Source organism: Eubalaena glacialis, chromosome 16, assembly GCF_028564815.1.
Source record: "Eubalaena glacialis isolate mEubGla1 chromosome 16, mEubGla1.1.hap2.+ XY, whole genome shotgun sequence".
Lineage (NCBI taxonomy): Eukaryota > Metazoa > Chordata > Mammalia > Artiodactyla > Balaenidae > Eubalaena > Eubalaena glacialis.
Window position 1 is genome coordinate 39,721,953 of NC_083731.1, and position 16,707 is coordinate 39,738,659.

Genomic DNA, 16,707 nt, shown 5'->3' on the forward strand with positions numbered 1-16,707 from the left:
ATGATTTTGGGGGGAATATATCTTTCTCTCTCTCTCAAGTTCTGCATTTGTGAAATGTCCATTAAGAAAAGCCTTGAAAGTCATTGCATAGAAGGAAAATCAAGCATTCTCAGGAAATGAACAATATACAGAGTTGCTAAATCTTTATAATAACCAACGATGTTTATAGCAATAGATTGCTCTCAAACACCACTTAGGCAATAACACATAGAGAGAAAGCTATTTCTTGGTTACAGTACTTGGCACCTACACTTTTTATTAAATTGTTACAATTGTTTGAAAAATGTCAGCCAGCTTATGACAGAGACCATTAAATTTTGGAATAGCATATGTAAGAAGAATCCCTAAACAAAGGGGAAAAAATGTTTCATCTGATAATTCAACTTGAATCATTTACTGAATTTCATCAGATGTTAATTCCACATTCTCAGATTTTTTTTTCCAATCCTCTTTTTGCTTATATTTGTTAAGATTTTATTTTGTTACAAAGTATTCCTATATCTTAGCGGTTTTGGAATAAGTGGATTCAATTTAGTATATTATAAAATAGTAGGCAGAGGTAAATATTATACTAATACTTTAAAAGTGACCTTCTTGCAATAACAATGTGCACACTAAGAAATACATCTTTTTGTCTGTTAATTTCACTTGATCATAGGGAACTATAATTGATGGAAGCCAACTAGTCTATTTAATGGCCTGTGCCAAAAGACTATATAAAATCAGTTTTTGTTTTTTCACAAATCCCACACGGAACAGTCAGCTTCTTCCTGTTCATTGAGCAGAGGTGACTGCCTCCATCTAGCTAGTCTCTTTGCAAACCTGGACTAAAAATGGAAAGGCTTGTTAGGACAGAGGAGAAAGCAAGTGCTATTGTAGACGAAATGGCAGGAGGTACCTTTGGAACATCAAGAAGGGAGAAGAAAGCTTACCTCAGGACTGAAAGAAGTTACTGGGTGGGGATTGTGAGAAGGGTGGAGGGGAATTTACACAAAGTGAGAAGGGCTGTTGATCAGTTCAGGGAGTTTTGAAGTAGATCCCAGTCAACTTGCATACCCGGGGGGGGGGGGTCTGATGCCCTGAAGAACCAAGAGGCTGGACCTGGCAAAGTCTCCTGTGTCGGGAAATGGTGCAGGGCCCAGAAGATGAACAGGAGCTAATCTGTTCATATATGCAGTAGATCAATTCAAATTTATCCACTTATGTAACATATTACTGTGAGAAAGATGCTTTCGGCTATGAATTACTAAAGGTCCAGTTGGAGAAACAAAGCATGATGACTAAATCCACTGCTTTGTTTATTGTTTTTAATACAGGTATTCTCAATCTATGAGACTAATGTACTTTATTTTTGTGTTAGCATTTACGATACAAAATGTAGGTCTTGGGAATACTAATTTTGCAATTTTGCAATGAATTTGTCTGCTGGAGATGAAAACATAAAAGAAAAAGGAAAACAGCTACAAAGAAATTATTACCCAGGGAGTTAGAAGCCAAAATAATCTAGGTGAATACAAGTCTCTGTAAAAGTCTTGCATTTATGCATTTATTCTTTCATTTCACTTAAAATTTTCACATAAAATATTTATAAAATACCTGGTAATGCTGCAGGCATTGTACTATATACTGGAGATAAATTGTCAACAGGAGGATCATGTTCTCTTGTAAAGAGAAAGAAAGCAAAACCTATTTAGAGGAAGTAGTGAAAGACCTTTAAGCCGTAGTACCATAGAAAGAAAACCAGCATGTTCCTCACCTGTTTCTAAAAGAAACATTTTCTACTAAAAAGGGAAGAGTTTATCCTGAGCCAAATCAGAAGGGATCTATCTCCCACGTGGTACCTTTATTTCTGAAGATGCACCATTTCAAGATTTTATAGTTTATAAAGCTCTTTCATAACCATTATCTACAATCTTGTTGAGGTGGATGAAACAGATTTTTAACAAAGCCATGCTAATTCTTTTTCTATGTGCTAATTCATTTTCAGTTATTTGAAAAACTTAGAAAAAGTAAAGAGAAATAAGGAAAATACCTGTGTCCCTGGCACCCAGAACAAATATATGTTAATATTTTCTGATATTTCTGTCTCCAATTTTTAAAGAAAAATACTTTTTTAAAGAGAGGCAACACAATTTTTTTTTTAATTTTTACAAAATAAACAAGCAGATGCCTGTATACTACTTGTACAGCTGACATTCCTTTTGAGTACTTTTACAGTTCACAGTTTTTTCTCATTCTACATAAGTAATCTCTACACTGATATGTATTCTAGCCATCTGTATTTCTATGATTTTAAAACTAAATACCATTTATATAGTATTTGGTTTTAAAATTTATTATACTGCATTTTCATTTTAAATCAAAACATGTATTGCATAAGGTGAATACCTATCTGTTCACACTTCTTGATGAGCGTTTTAGCTTTGTTTTCCAATCATATTTAATGATGACAGGCCAATAAGCCAGTAGAGAAGGACTCATAGAAGACATTAGAGAGAAGGCAGGAGATACAAGCTCAAGGCTTCCTGATTTGAGACAGTAAGTTTCAGGACATTAAATGATTGGAACAAATTTTCAGAAATCGGAATGTACACTAAGGATCTCTTAAAATATAAATTTTATCAACTTCCTGAAATATTCACAAAGATATGTGGTTTGATGTAAGCATGTTTAGGAACTTTCTAAGAGTCCTTCTCTTGTCTGCTTATAAATAGGAAATTGTTCATGGATCTGTTTGAGAAAGTATTTTAGAATCGGGAACCAGTGGAGAATGCCATCAGAAAACATATTTCCTGAGAAAGTAATCAAGCTTCATTTTCTCCAAGCTTTTCAGTTTTAACAATGACAATAACAACACGAACAGTTAAATGATTCCAGAAGGAAAGCATGAGAGATAAAAAGACAACAAGGAGTTTGTGGTGTCCTGGAGGGCGAGTGACATAAATGCATCTTGAAGGAAGGAATTATCAGTTGTGTCAAGTGAGAGGAGGACTGAGAATTGCCCTTTGAGTTACTATCCTTGGTGATGGTGAAAGAACAGTTTCAATGGAAAGGGGTGGTAAAAAAAGTGACACACATGGGCTTCCCAAAGGAATGGGTGGAGAGGTTGAAAACACCAAGTATAGACAATCCTTTAAAGTAGATTATTTTCTGTAAATGTCAATTTTTTATTAACCTTTAGAACCTTTGTATTAAAAATTTAAGAATGTTTACCAATTCTTCATGAAAGCAATCTCTAGTTTCTTAAAATGGGTAGGAATAATAGTTTCAGTGGGAGGTTTTAACAAAAGGAATTGTTATTTAATGAAACCTATAGCATAAAAATACAAGGCGGCTGCCTCTATAATGATTGTATAAATTTTATACCAGCACCATTGATTTTTAGCAAACACTGTTTTTGTAAGAAGGTAGGAGGAGTAACAGAATAACAGGCCATATTGCTGCTACTACAGAGTTGGGTGGAAAATGTAAAGAACCGCCTTCATAGCAAAGAAAACAGCAGTGTCTTACTTATGGTTATGTGTTTTTTCATAAAACTTTTATTGTTTTTGCTACTGCTGTTGTTTTTCTCTTGATATTTTGTTTATGAAGTACTTCATTAGGAATTTGTGTCAAAAATGAAAGAACTAATATTCCTGATTATGAGCCAAATTTGTGTAGGTATTTCTGTAGATAGTGAATGACAATTTCCCAGGAACTATGACAAGTGTTTAAGGGAGGGAAGCATTATACACATAATAAAATGAGACTATTAAATGGAAAATATCAGATAGACTTTAAAGAATAAAATAAATGTATTTACAGTGATCGCCATTGAATATGATTGTTGTTAGTGAGCTCTAGATCTCTTGTTTGATTTACATATGAATCCTGCAATATTAAATCTGTTTTAGCAAATCCATCTTAGTCATAATTCATTATATAGTTATTCATATCAAATTTGGAAAATGTAAAATTTTTTTTTGAATTTTTGAATTTTATTTTATTTATTTTTTTATACAGCAGGTACTTATTTGTTATCTATTTTATACATATTAGTGTATATTTAGTGGGTGAAATCTCAAGACTTTTACAATAAACCTTTCTATTTTCAGCTGCAACTCTCTTTGAAATAGAAACTTGTTGGGAAGAATTCATAGCAATTAAATTGTTTTTCCCTTAAGAACTTGTTTCCTTAAAGTTTGGGCTATTAATAACATCAGATCTCAAAATACTGTTTATAGTGTTATTTTTTCTTTCTTTTTTGCTCTGATTCATAGATTTGTAATTCCCAGAGGCTATTTACCTCATAACACTCAAAAAATTTAAAAAGTGATGAAATAACAGCGGATTACACTTTTCCTTGGATGCCATTCACTGTTCCATAGACAGAGGCTGCTCCAGAATTAGACACCGGAGAGGCATAGGGGTGAAATCTTGTTTAGATAGAGGAACTTACCCTGGTGTGAGTTATATTGCAAATGCATTCATTTTGCTTATATTGTATTCACTACCTTAGGGAGGTAAAGAAGGAATGATGATAAAAGCTCACCTTTGACACCCACTGTATATAAAGCACCATTCTATTATTTGGTTGTCCTCTCTTATATTAAGTTCAGTTCTATAACTTCTCATCATTGGGTCTAACCATTAAATTTCATTCACTAATAACCTCTATCCCTATCCTCATAGCATATCTCACATGATCCATGGTTAAAGCACTATTGAACTACTTGCAGCTCATAGGCAAGTCCTGAGAATTCATGTCTTCTAGACTTTGCATATGCTGTCTGTTCTGTCCTGACTACTGTGCTGGCTATGATTGCCTCATTGACCCATCTTTCAAGACTCTGCTCACAGGAGTCTCACAGTTCTCTCTTCTCTGTCCCTTAGCAACTTATGCATATCACAGTATTTTTTTTTTTTCCAATTATGGCTTCACTGCTAGTGTGAGACTATTGCAGATATGAAATGCCATACCTTTGTGAGACACTAAAATCCTGATACATAACCTGCACTCAGCAAATATCTGACGATCAAACAAATGAACAAACAGAATAGAATACGTGAATGAATAAGCAAATGAATGAATCCCTTAAGGGAGTTATGGCAGAGTAGCAATAGCCCAAGTCTTGTCACTTAGGAGTGATTTTACTGGGCAAATCTTTGCACAGAGGGCTTTGAATATATCTGAACCTCTGACTTCCCCATCTGTTAAAGTAGGATTATATTTTCTACCTCTCTCTGCAGAGGTTTCTTGTGGATAATACATAAAATCTTATATGTAAAGGTATAAAGTATTATGCAAATAAAGGATTTTTTTCAGTTTCAGAGGCATTATGATATATCCATGAAAAAAAAAAATCACCAGTATCACCTAATACACAGCAGGTGTATTGGAAAAGGATGAACAAATGCTAAGGAGAAAGAGATCAGATTGAAAGAGGAGTGAGACCAAAATTCCTTATAGTATCCTGAGGCCAGAAAAGAAATGAAAACCCTAATCCAGGGATTCTAAACTCTGGCTGCACATTAGAATTAGCTGGGTATTTCAAAAATATTTTTGCCTGAGCCCTAATTTATCTGGTGTGAGGTGGGGCTCAGTCATTGACACTTTTTAAAGCTCCCTGGGTGATTCTAATACACAGGCAGAATGAGAGCCACTGCTGGGCCACAGGAATGGAGGAAAAGTTTCTAGGGAGAAAAACTGCATAATACATGAGATGTTTTAAAAAGATTAATCAGCATGAATAGATATGAGGAGAAGCTAGGGATAGGAATTGAGAGACTAAAATGTCACAGATGAAAATAACTGTTTTAAGGCCTAAACTTTTTTTTTTTTGAAAGCTAAGGAAGCTGCTGTGGAGAGATATAAAAGATATGCCTTCATAATTAACAGTGAAGTTGTTCAGACAAACTCAGGCACATTCCAAGAATTAATACTGGCAGAGCAGCATTTTACAAACTACATCTAAGTCACTCAGGTTGCAAACAGAGGCTAAATGCAATCACCATTTGTTTCATTACCCACGAAGAGTTCCTAGAAGAGGTAGGTTTTGAACAGGCTTGAAATAATATTGTTTGTAGAGAGGACAGGCATATAATTTTTTTGATGCTGAAAGGTTTCTAATATGGGTTTACTTTTCAGAGTCATGCTTTCCTAGTCTGCCATATTGCTATGGCTCTTAAACAAACAAAGAAAAATAAAGAGATAATTAATAATTGACATTGTTGGAATGTAATGAAAGGTATTCTGAAATTATTTTTAGAATATTTTCCGTTTTTCTGTGTTTAAAATAAAAAAGTTTTTAAAAATGTAATGGGAATATTTTAAAATACACATAAATATATAAAATGGTGGTTTTGAGATGAAAATATACTGACCTCAATTATACCAAACTCTAAAACTCACTTGCTTTTTATAAGGTATTTAATAGTAATTTTCTAACGGATTGTTCTCTGGTATGGGGAAAGTGAAATTTCATTAGTGAACCAAAAATATGGCATTCTAGTTTGAAAAATATCATCTTCCCTTCTTACATCATAAAAACCTGTGCATACTTTGTAGTCTTATGAGAGAGGAAAGGTTATATACCAATGATGAGCCCCTTTGGGAGGCACTACAATATCTTTTATTAAAGTAGAAACCTGAGACACCCCAATGTGATATTTAATAAATGACCGAGCAGCCTTGAATCTAATAAGAGATTTAGGAAAAGAGGAAGCAAGGATGACAGAAAATGAATAATATCTTGTTTTCACATACAATAACTCTTGTGAGGAATATGGAAAACAATCATTTTAACATTTTCATGGAGAAAGGCCAAGTCATAATTTAATAACTTATGTTTTACAGTTCACATCCATTTCCAGGTGAATTATTTTAGTTAACCTGTATCTAAAAATATTTTTTATTTGGTACAGAAAAAAGTGAAGTAATATTTTAAGACATTAAACTTTTAATTTTTCAGTTTTATCTATTTAAAATGTGTCATTTATAAGGGACATGCATATGGTAGATAAGGTGTGGGGCATTGTCCCAGAAAGCTGGGTAACAACCCAACTTTGGGAAAAATATATTTTTATGCCTCATTTTCCTCATCTGTAACTGGGGATAATAATAATATCTATTATTATTTTTTATATGATATACCATTCATACTATATACCATTTTTTTTTTTTTGGTAAAGGCTCAATATGAATGCATGTACCTGAGGGAGACCCCTGTTAGTTAACAGGGACCTCCTTTATTAGTCACTTAGCAAATAACCATGTCTCTCAATAGACACTCTTAATGTGGAGTAGTTTATCACAATTATTTGGTAATCTCTTTCAGTGTAACTCACACAGCAAAAGTGACAATATTCCTGTCACTCCTCAGAAATGTCCCAGCTCTGCGGGTTTCCACATTCAGGAGAATGAAGAAAGCCATTACGAGGTATGCCATAACTCTATAGAGACCATGTTGGTACTGAGCAATTTGCATTTTCCTAGTGGCTTTAAATACTCTAAGTTAACTGTTATAAATATTTTCTTTGATGACCCCTTTTATGGTCGTATTTTTACACTAGTACCTTTTTTTAAACAACTTTAAATAAACGATATTAGAACAAAAAGGAAGCAATAATCTTTTTCCTTTTTTGGTAATGGTCGAACTATGAAATATAGTGTTCTTGTCATTGAATGCAAAGTGTTGATTTTTACCAATTTTTGGAGAAAGTAATGAGCAACTTTATTTTTAAATGTTCTTAATTCATTTTTATTAGTTGAGCTAAAAATGCCCACATCCATTTGTTGAAAGATTGATTTGCTTCATCCGCTATACTCAAGGAAGACAAAGAACAAAATGCTGCTTAATAACAGGTTAAATTGGAGTTTTCATTAATCTTTTCTTTTTTACTACTTTTTCTCAGCTTGATCCTTTAGTGTCCTGTATGTTTGAATTTAAAATAAAAATAATCATTTTCCTTTTTTATTAATGGGTTCATCCACTGTATAAGATCCATATTTTTTTCTTTTTTGGGGGGGGGAGGGAGAGCTATTCCAGTACCAATTATTCTAATATGGCTGGATGTAGGAATATGTTATTTTTCATTTAAAAAAAATTGTGATTTAAAACACATAACATGAAATTTACTATTTTAATCATTTTAAGTGTAGAGTTTAATAATGCTAAGTATGTTCACATTGTGCAATAAAAGATCCATATTTTTAATGAATTGTGTTTCAATAATTGACTCTAGTATTAATATACACATATTTGTTTCACCTATTGTCCACTGTCATAATATAGATTGTAAAAAGATGATGGAGAGATAGATTATGTATATGGGCATATATGTATGTGTGTGTGCTGGTGTGTTCATGTGTTTTCTATTTTCTCATTGAAACTAGGTTTTCCCCCCCATTTCCTTAAAGGTACTGAAAACGTTTTGATTATTATTAACAGTAAAGTGTTTTTGCCAACTAAAGGAATCTATCCTTGTCAAAGTTCCGGGTGTAATGTAGGTCAGAGAAACTACTTTGATTAATAGAAATTTGATTGAGCAGGCAACTTATTTTTTTGGACATACCATTAACTGAGGTGGAAAAAGGATAAAGTGACATTTGGGGCAGCTTATACCCTAATTTTCCCTCCATGTATTTTTTTCTTATTTTTCTTTTTCTTTGTGCAGAGCTATTTAGAAACATCCTTCTAAACTACAGCATATAGTCTTCTTCCTGCTTTGCTTTTATTTTCTTTATCTTTCTCTCTCCAAAATCTTAATCACTTGACAGTTGAGAGAAGAACTGTAATTTTTAACCCTTTGATTGTTCATCATCACTATGTATGTGTCAAGTGTCTAGAACACAGGAGTGTGTGCCATTACTCACCCTTATTCCATTCAATAATAACACAACCCTTATTCTATGGCAGAAATACATGTTTCATTCATAAACACTCATGTAAATCTTTAAAAAACCCATCCAGAATGTTCTGAAAACCATTGAAATCCAAGTTGATTTCAAATTCCTAAGAATTATACCATTTTTATAACATTTTCCTGTCTGTATCTTTTGAGTAAAGAATCCATACTCCCCAGAGACCTCTTGGATTACCCAAGAGGGTAGAATATGGAAATCGTTAACTGAAGATTTTCTTATTTTTTCTAAGGAATTTAAATGAGCTGTAATTAAAATAATTTTCTATGAACCAGATATTTTTCTTCCCTAGATATTTTATAAGTCTCAAAGCATAGGAACACAGTGTGTACAGAGTTTATTAGACTAAAGTTCTAGGGAATATTGACAAGAAAAAATGATACTAAGAGTTACAATGTCAATTTATATTATGACTCCAATCATCAAAGAATAGTGAAAGTAAATCTGCTGTGCTATCTTCATAAACAAAGGAAAGAAAGAAAATACTTTAGAAAACTTTTATCTCACAGATTCTCATTTAACCATCATATATACTCCAGGCCAATTGTAGTCTGATTGGTTTCAAAGTAAGTTATCTCTTAGGTCCTATATATCTCTAGTGGTCTATGATACCATAAAAGATGATGATTTAGACAACTGACACTTTTGTAGCATGTCCTCTGTGCCAGATCTGTTTCAAGCTCCTTATGTGTGTATTGCTTTTGATAATAATATGCCTAATTTCTTAAGTACACAATTTTTTAAATGCAGAATGACAATCTCTGATTTTTTTTAACGTTTTTATTGGAGTATAATTGCTTTACTATAGTGTGTTAGTTTCTCCTTTATAACAAAGTGAATCAGTTATACTTATACATATATCCCCATATCTCTTCCCTCTTGTGTCTCCCTCCCTCCCACCCTCCACATCCAACCCTTCTAGCTGGTCACAAAGCACCGAGCTGATCTCCCTGTGCTATGCGACTGCTTCCGACTAGATACCTATTTTACATTTGGTAGTGCTTGTATGTCCATATATACACTACCACTCTCTCACTTTGTCCCAGCTTACCCTTCCCCCTCCCCTTGTCCTCAAGTCCATTCTCTAGTAGGTCTGCGTCTTTATTCCCATCTTGCCCCTAGGTTCTTCATGACCATTTTTTTTTTTTTTTTAGATTCCATATATATGTGTTAGCATACAGTATTTGTTTTTCTCTTTCTGACTTACTTCACTATGTATGACAGACTCTAGGTCCATCCACCACACTACAAATAATTCGATTTCGTTTCCTTTTATGGCTGAGTAATATTCCATTGTATATATGTGCCACAACTTCTTTATCCTTTCATCTGTCGCTGGACACTTAGGTTGCTTCCATGTCCTGGCTATTGCAAATAGAGCTGCAATGAACATTTAGGTACATGACTCTTTTTGAATTATGGTTTTCTCAGGGTATATGCCCACTAGTGGGATTGCTGGGTCGTAAGGTAGTTCTATTTTTAGTTTTTTAAGGAACCTCTATACTGTTCTCCATAGTGGCTGTATCAATTTACATTCCTACCAGCAGTGCAAGAGGATACCCTTTTCTCCTCACCCTCTCCAGTATTTATTGTTTGTAGATTTTTTGATGATGGCCATTGTGACCAGTGTGAGATGATATCGCATTATAGTTTTGATTTGCATTTCTCTAATGATTAGTGATGTTGAGCATCCTTTCATGTGTTTGTTGGCAATCTGTATATCTTCTTTGGAGAAATGTCTTTTTAGGTCTTCTGCCCATTTTTGGATTGGGTTTTTTGTTTTTTTGATAGTGAGCTGCATGAGCTGTTTGTAAATTTTGGAGATTAATCCTTTGTCAGTTGCTTCATTTGCAAATATTTTCTCCCATTCTGAGGGTTGTCTTTTCATCTTGTGTATGGTTTCCTTTGTTGTGCAAAAGCTTTTAAGTTTCATTAGGTCCCATTTGTTTATTTTTGTTTTTATTTCCATTTCTCTAGGAGGTGGGTCAAAAAGGATCTTGCTGTGATTTATGTCATAGAGTGTTCTGCCTATGTTTTCCTGTAACAGTTTCATAATGTCTGGCTTTACATTGAGTTCTTTAATCCATTTTGAGTTTATTTTTGTGTATGGTGTTAGGGAGTGTTCTAATTTCATTCTTTTACATGTAGCTGTCCAGGTTTCCCAGCACCACTTATTGAAGAGGCTGTCTTTTCTCCATTTTATATTCTTGCCTCCTTTATCAAAGATAAGGTGACCGTATTGCATGGGATTATCTCTGGGCTTTCTATCCTCTTCCATTGATCTATATTTCTGTTTTTGTGCCAAAACCATACTGTCTTGATTACTGTAGCTTTGTACTATAGTCTGAAGTCAGGGAGCCTGATTCCTCCAGCTCTGTTTTTCTTTCTCAAGATTGCTTTGGATATTCGGGGTCATTTGTGTTTCCATACAAATTGTGAATTTTTTTGTTCTAGTTCTGTGAAAAATGCCATTGGTAGTTTGATAGGGATTGCATTGAATCTGTACATTGCTTTGGGTAGCATAGTCATTTTCACAATGTTGATTCTTCCAGTCCAAGAACATGGTATATCTCTCCATCTATTTGTATCATCTTTAATTTCTTTCATCAGTGTCTTATAATTTTCTGCATACTGGTCTTTTGTCTCCTTAGGTAGGTTTATTTCTAGGTATTTTATTCTTTTTGCTGCAATGGTAAATGGCAGTGTCTTCTTAATTTCACTTTCAGATTTTTCATCATTAGTATATAAGAATGCAAGAGATTTCTGTGGATTAATTTTGTATCCTGTTACTTTACCAAATGCATTGATTAGCTCTGTAGTTTTCTGGTAGCATCTTTAGGATTCTCTATGTATAGTATCATGTCATCTGCAAACAGTGACAGCTTTACTTCTTCTTTTCCGATTTGGATTCCTTTTATTTCTTTTTCTTCTTTGATTGCTGTGGCTAAAACTTCCAAAACTATGTTGAATAATAGTGGTGAGGGTGGGCAACCTTGTCTTGTTCCTGATCTTAGTGGAAATGCTTTCAGTTTTTCACCATTGAGAATCATGTTTGCTGTGGGTTTGTCATATATGGCCTTTATTATGTTGAGGTAAGTTCCCACTATGCCTCCTTTCTGGAGGGTTTTTTATCATAAATGGGTGTTGAATTTTGTCGAAAGCCTTCTCTGTATCTATTGAGATGATCATATGGTTTTTCTCCTTCAATTTGTTAATATGGTGTATCACATTGATTGATTTGCATATATTGAAGAATCTTTGCATTCCTGGAATAAACCCCACTTGATCATGGTGTATGATCCTTTTAATGTGCTGTTGGATTCTGTTTACTAGTATTTTGTTGAGGATTTTTGCATCTATGTTCATCAGTGACATTGGTCTGTAGTTTTCTTTTTTTGTGACATCTGTGTCTGGTTTTGGTATTAGGGTGATGGTTACCTCATAGAATGAGTTTGGGAGTGTTCCTCCCTCTGCTATATTTTGGAAGAGTTTGAGAAAGATAGGTGTTAGCTCTTCTCTAAATGTTTGATAGAATTCGCCTGTGAAGCCATCTGGTCCTGGGCTTTTGTTTGTTGGAAGATTTTTAATCACAGTTTCAATTTCCTTGCTTGTGATTGGTCTGGTCATATTTTCTATTTCTTCCTGGTTCAGTCTCAGAAAGTTGTGCATTTCTAAGAATTTGTCCATTTCTTCCAGGTTGTCCATTTTATTGGCATAGAGTTGCTTGTAGTAATCTCTCTTGATCTTTTGTATTTCTGCAGTGTCAGTTGTTACTTCTCCTTTTCATTTCTAATTCTATTGATTTGAGTCTTCTCCCTTTTTTTCTTGATGAGTCTGGCTAATGGTTTATCAATTTTGTTTATCTTCTCAAAGAACCAGCTTTTAGTTTTATTGATCTTTGCTCTTGTTTCCTTCATTTCTTTCTCATTTATTTCTGATGTGATCTTATGATTTCTTTCCTTCTGCTAAATTTGGAGTTTTTTTGTTCTTCTTCCTCTAATTGCTTTAGGTGTAAGGTTAAGTTGTTTATTTGAGATGTTTCTTGTTTCTTAAGGTAGGATTGTATTGCTATAAACTTCCCTCTTAGAACTGCTTTTGCTGCACCCCATAGGTTTTGGGTCATCGTGTTTTCATTGTCATTTGTTTCTGGGAATTTTTTTATTTCCTCTTTGATTTCTTCAGTGATCTCTTGGTTATCATGTAGTGTATTGTTTAGCCTCCATGTGTTTGTATTTTTTACAGATATTTTCCTGTAACTGATAACTAGTCTTATAGTTTTGTGGTCAGAAAAGATACTTAAATGATTTCAATTTTCTTAAATTTACCAAGACTTGACATGTGATCCAAGATATGATCTATCCTGGAGAATGTTCCATGAGCACTTGAGAAGAAAGTGTATTCTGTTGTTTTTGGATGGAATGTCCTATAAATATCAATTAAGTCCATCTTGTTTAATGTATCATTTAAAGCTTGTGTTTCCTTTTTTATGTTCATTTTGGATGATATGTCCATTGCTGAAAGTGGGGTGTTAAAGTCCCCTACTATGATTGCGTTTCTGTTGATTTCCCCTTTTATGGCTGTTAGTATTTGCCTTATATATTGAGGTGTTCCTGTGTTGGGTGCATAAATATTTACAACTGTTATATCTTCTTCTTGGATTGATCCCTTGATCATTACGTAGTGTCCTTTTTGTTTCTTTTAATAGTCTTTGTTTTAAAGTCTATTTTGTCTGATGTGAGAATTGCTATTCCAGCTTTCTTTTGATTTCCATTTGCATGGAATATCTTTTTCTATCCCCTCACTTTCAGTCTGTATGTGTCCCTAGGACTGAAGTGTGTCTCTTGTAGACAGCATATATATGGGTCTTGTTTTTCTATCCATTCAGCCAGTCTATGTCTTTTGGTGGGAGCATTTAATCCATTTACATTTAAGGTAATTATCAATACATATGTTCCTATTACCATTTTCTTAATTGTTTTGGGTTTGCTATTGTAGGTCTTTCCCTTCTCTTGTGTTTCCTGCCTAGAGAAGTTACTTTAGCATTTGTTGTAAAGCCGGTTTGGTGGTGCTGAACTCTCTCAGCTTTTGCTTGTCTGTAAAGGTTTTAATTTCTCCATCAAATCTGAATGAGATCCTTGCTGGGTAGAGTAATCTTGGTTGTAGATTTTTCCCTTTCATCGCTTTAAGTATGTCCTGCCACTCCCTTCTGGCTTGCAGAGTTTCTGCTGAAAGATCAGCTGTTGACCTTATGGGGGTTCAATTGTATGTTATTTGTTGCTTTTCCCTGGATGCTTTTAGTATTTTTTCTTTGTATTTAATTTTTGATAGTTTGATTAATATGTGTCTTGGCATGTTTCTCCTTGGTTTTATCCTCTATGGGACTCTCTGTGCTTCCTAGAGTTGATTGACTATTTCCTTTCCCATGTTAGGGAAGTTTTTAACTATAATCTTTTCAAATATTTTCTCAGTCCCTTTCTTTTTCTCTTCTTCTTCTGGGACCCCTATAATTTGAATGTTGGTGCATTTAATATTGTCTCAGAGGTCTCTGAGACTGTCCTCAATCCTTTTCATTCTTTTTTCTTTATTCTGCTCTGCATTAGTTATTTCCACTATTTAATCTTCCAGGTCACTTATCTGTTCTTCTGCCTCAGTTATTCTGCTATTGATCCCTTCTAGAGAATTTTTAATTTCATTTATTGTGTTGTTCATAATTGTTTGTTTGCTCTTTAGTTCTTCTAAGTCCTTGTTAAACATTTCTTGCATTTTCTCCATTGTATTTCCAAGATATTGGATCATCTTTACTTTCATCACTCTGAATTCTTTTTCAGATAGACTGCCTATTTCCTCTTCATTTGTTAGGTCTGATGCGTTTTGGCCTTGCTCCTTCATGTGTTGTGTGTTTCTTTATCTTCTCATTTTGCTTAACTTACTGTGTTTGGGGTCTCCTTTTCGCAGGCTGCAGGTTCGTAGTTCCTGTTGTTTTTGGTGTCTACCCCCAGTGGCTAAGGTTGGTTCAGTGGGTTGTGTAGGTTTCCTGGTAGAGGGAACTAGTGCCTGATTTCTGGTGGATGAGGCTGGATCTTGTCTTTCTGGTGGGCAGGTCCACATCTGGTGGTGTGTTTTGGGGTGTCTGTGACCTTATTATGATTTTAGGCTGCCTCTCTCCTAATGGGTGGGGTTGTGTTTCTGTCTTGCTAGTTGTTTGGCATAGGTTGTCCAGCACTGTAGTTTGCTGGTCGTTGAGTGGAGCTGGGTCTTGGCGTTGAGATGGAGATCTCTGGGAGATTTTTGCCATTTGATATTATGTGGAGCTGGGATGTCTTTTGCGGATCAATGTCCTGATCTTGGCTCTCCCACCTCAGAGGCACAGCCCTGATGCCTGGCTGGAGCACTAAGACCCTGTCATCCACACGGCTCAGAGTTAAAGGGAGAAAAAAAGAAAGAAATAAAGAAAAAGACAAAATAAAATAAAATAAAAGTTATTAAAATAGAAAACGAAAAATAATTATAAAAAAATTTTTTAAAGTAATTTAAAAAAAAGAAAGAAGAGAAAAACCAAACCCTAGGACAAATGGTAAAAGCAAAGCTCTACAGAGGGAATCACACACAGATGCATACACATACACACTCACAAAAAGAGAAAAAGGGAAAAACCTTATATATATAGTTGCTCCCAAAGTCCACCTCCTCAATTTGGGATGATTCGTTGTCTATTCAGGTATTCCACAGATGCAGGGTACATCAAGTTGACTGTGGAGATTTAATCCGCTGCTTCTGAGGCTGCTGGGAGAGATTTCCCTTTCTCTTCTTTGTTCGCACAGATCCTGGGATTCAGCTTTGGATTTGGCCCTGCCTCTGTGTGTAGGTCGCCTGAGGGCGTCTGTTCTTTGCTCAGACAGGACGGGGTGAAAGGAGCAGGTGCTTCAGGGGCTCTGGCTCACTCAGGCCGGGGGGAGGGAGGGTTACGGAGTGTGTGGTGAGCCTGTGGTGGCAGAGGCTGACGAGATGTTACACCAGACTGAGGCATGCTGTGTGTTCTCTTGGGGAGTTGTCCCTGGATCATGGGACCCTGGCAGTGGCGCGCTGCCCAGGCTCTCGGGAGGGGAGGTGTGGATAGTGACCTGTGCTTGCACACAGGCTTCCTGGTGGCTGCAGCAGCAGCCTTAGAGTCTCATGCCCGTTTCTGAGGTCTGCACTGATAGCCGCAGCTTGTGCCCATCTCTGGAGGTCCTTTAAGCAGCGCTCTTAATCCCCTCTCCTCACGCATCAGGAAACAAAGAGGCAAGAAAAAGTCTCTTGGCTCTTTGGCACTTCCAGACCTTTTCCTGGACTCCCTCCCGGCTAGCTATGGCACACTAGCCCCCTTCAGGCTGTGTTCACACAGCCAACCCCAGTCCTCTCCCTGGAATCCGACTGAAGCCGGAGCCTCAGCTCCTAGCCCCCACCCGTCCCAGCGCGTGAGCAGACAAGCCTCTCAGGCTGGTGAGTGCTGGTCGGCACCGATCCTCTGTGAGGGAATCTCTCAGCTTTGCCCTCTGCACCCCTGTTGCTGCACTGTCCTCCGTGGCTCCAAAGTTTCCCACCTCCGCCACCCACAGTCTCCACCTGCGAAGGGGCTTCCTAGTGTGTGGAAACCTTTCCTCCTTCACAGCTCCCTCCCACTGGTGCAGGTCCTGTCCCTATTCTTTTGTCTCTGTTTTTTCTTTTTTCTTTTGCTCTACCCAGTTACATGGGGAGTTTCTTGCCTTTTGGGATGTCTGATGTCTTCTGCCAGCATTCAGTAGGTGTTCTGTAGGAGTTGTTCT

The 16,707-nt window shown here is 35.7% G+C and overlaps 1 protein-coding gene across 4 annotated transcripts in view; it reads left to right on the plus strand.

Annotated features, from left to right (window-relative positions):
* PCDH9 (protocadherin 9) overlaps positions 1–16,707 on the plus strand; it is a 973,312-nt gene that overhangs the window by 337,862 nt on the left and 618,743 nt on the right. For 2 of the 4 annotated variants that reach the window (XM_061170726.1, XM_061170729.1), the window contains exon 2: positions 7,317–7,418. The exons of the other annotated variants lie outside the window; for them this stretch is intronic. In XM_061170726.1, coding sequence (XP_061026709.1) covers positions 7,317–7,418 — 102 coding nt within the window. The remainder of the gene's footprint in view (positions 1–7,316; positions 7,419–16,707) is intronic. 4 annotated transcript variants of the gene reach the window in all.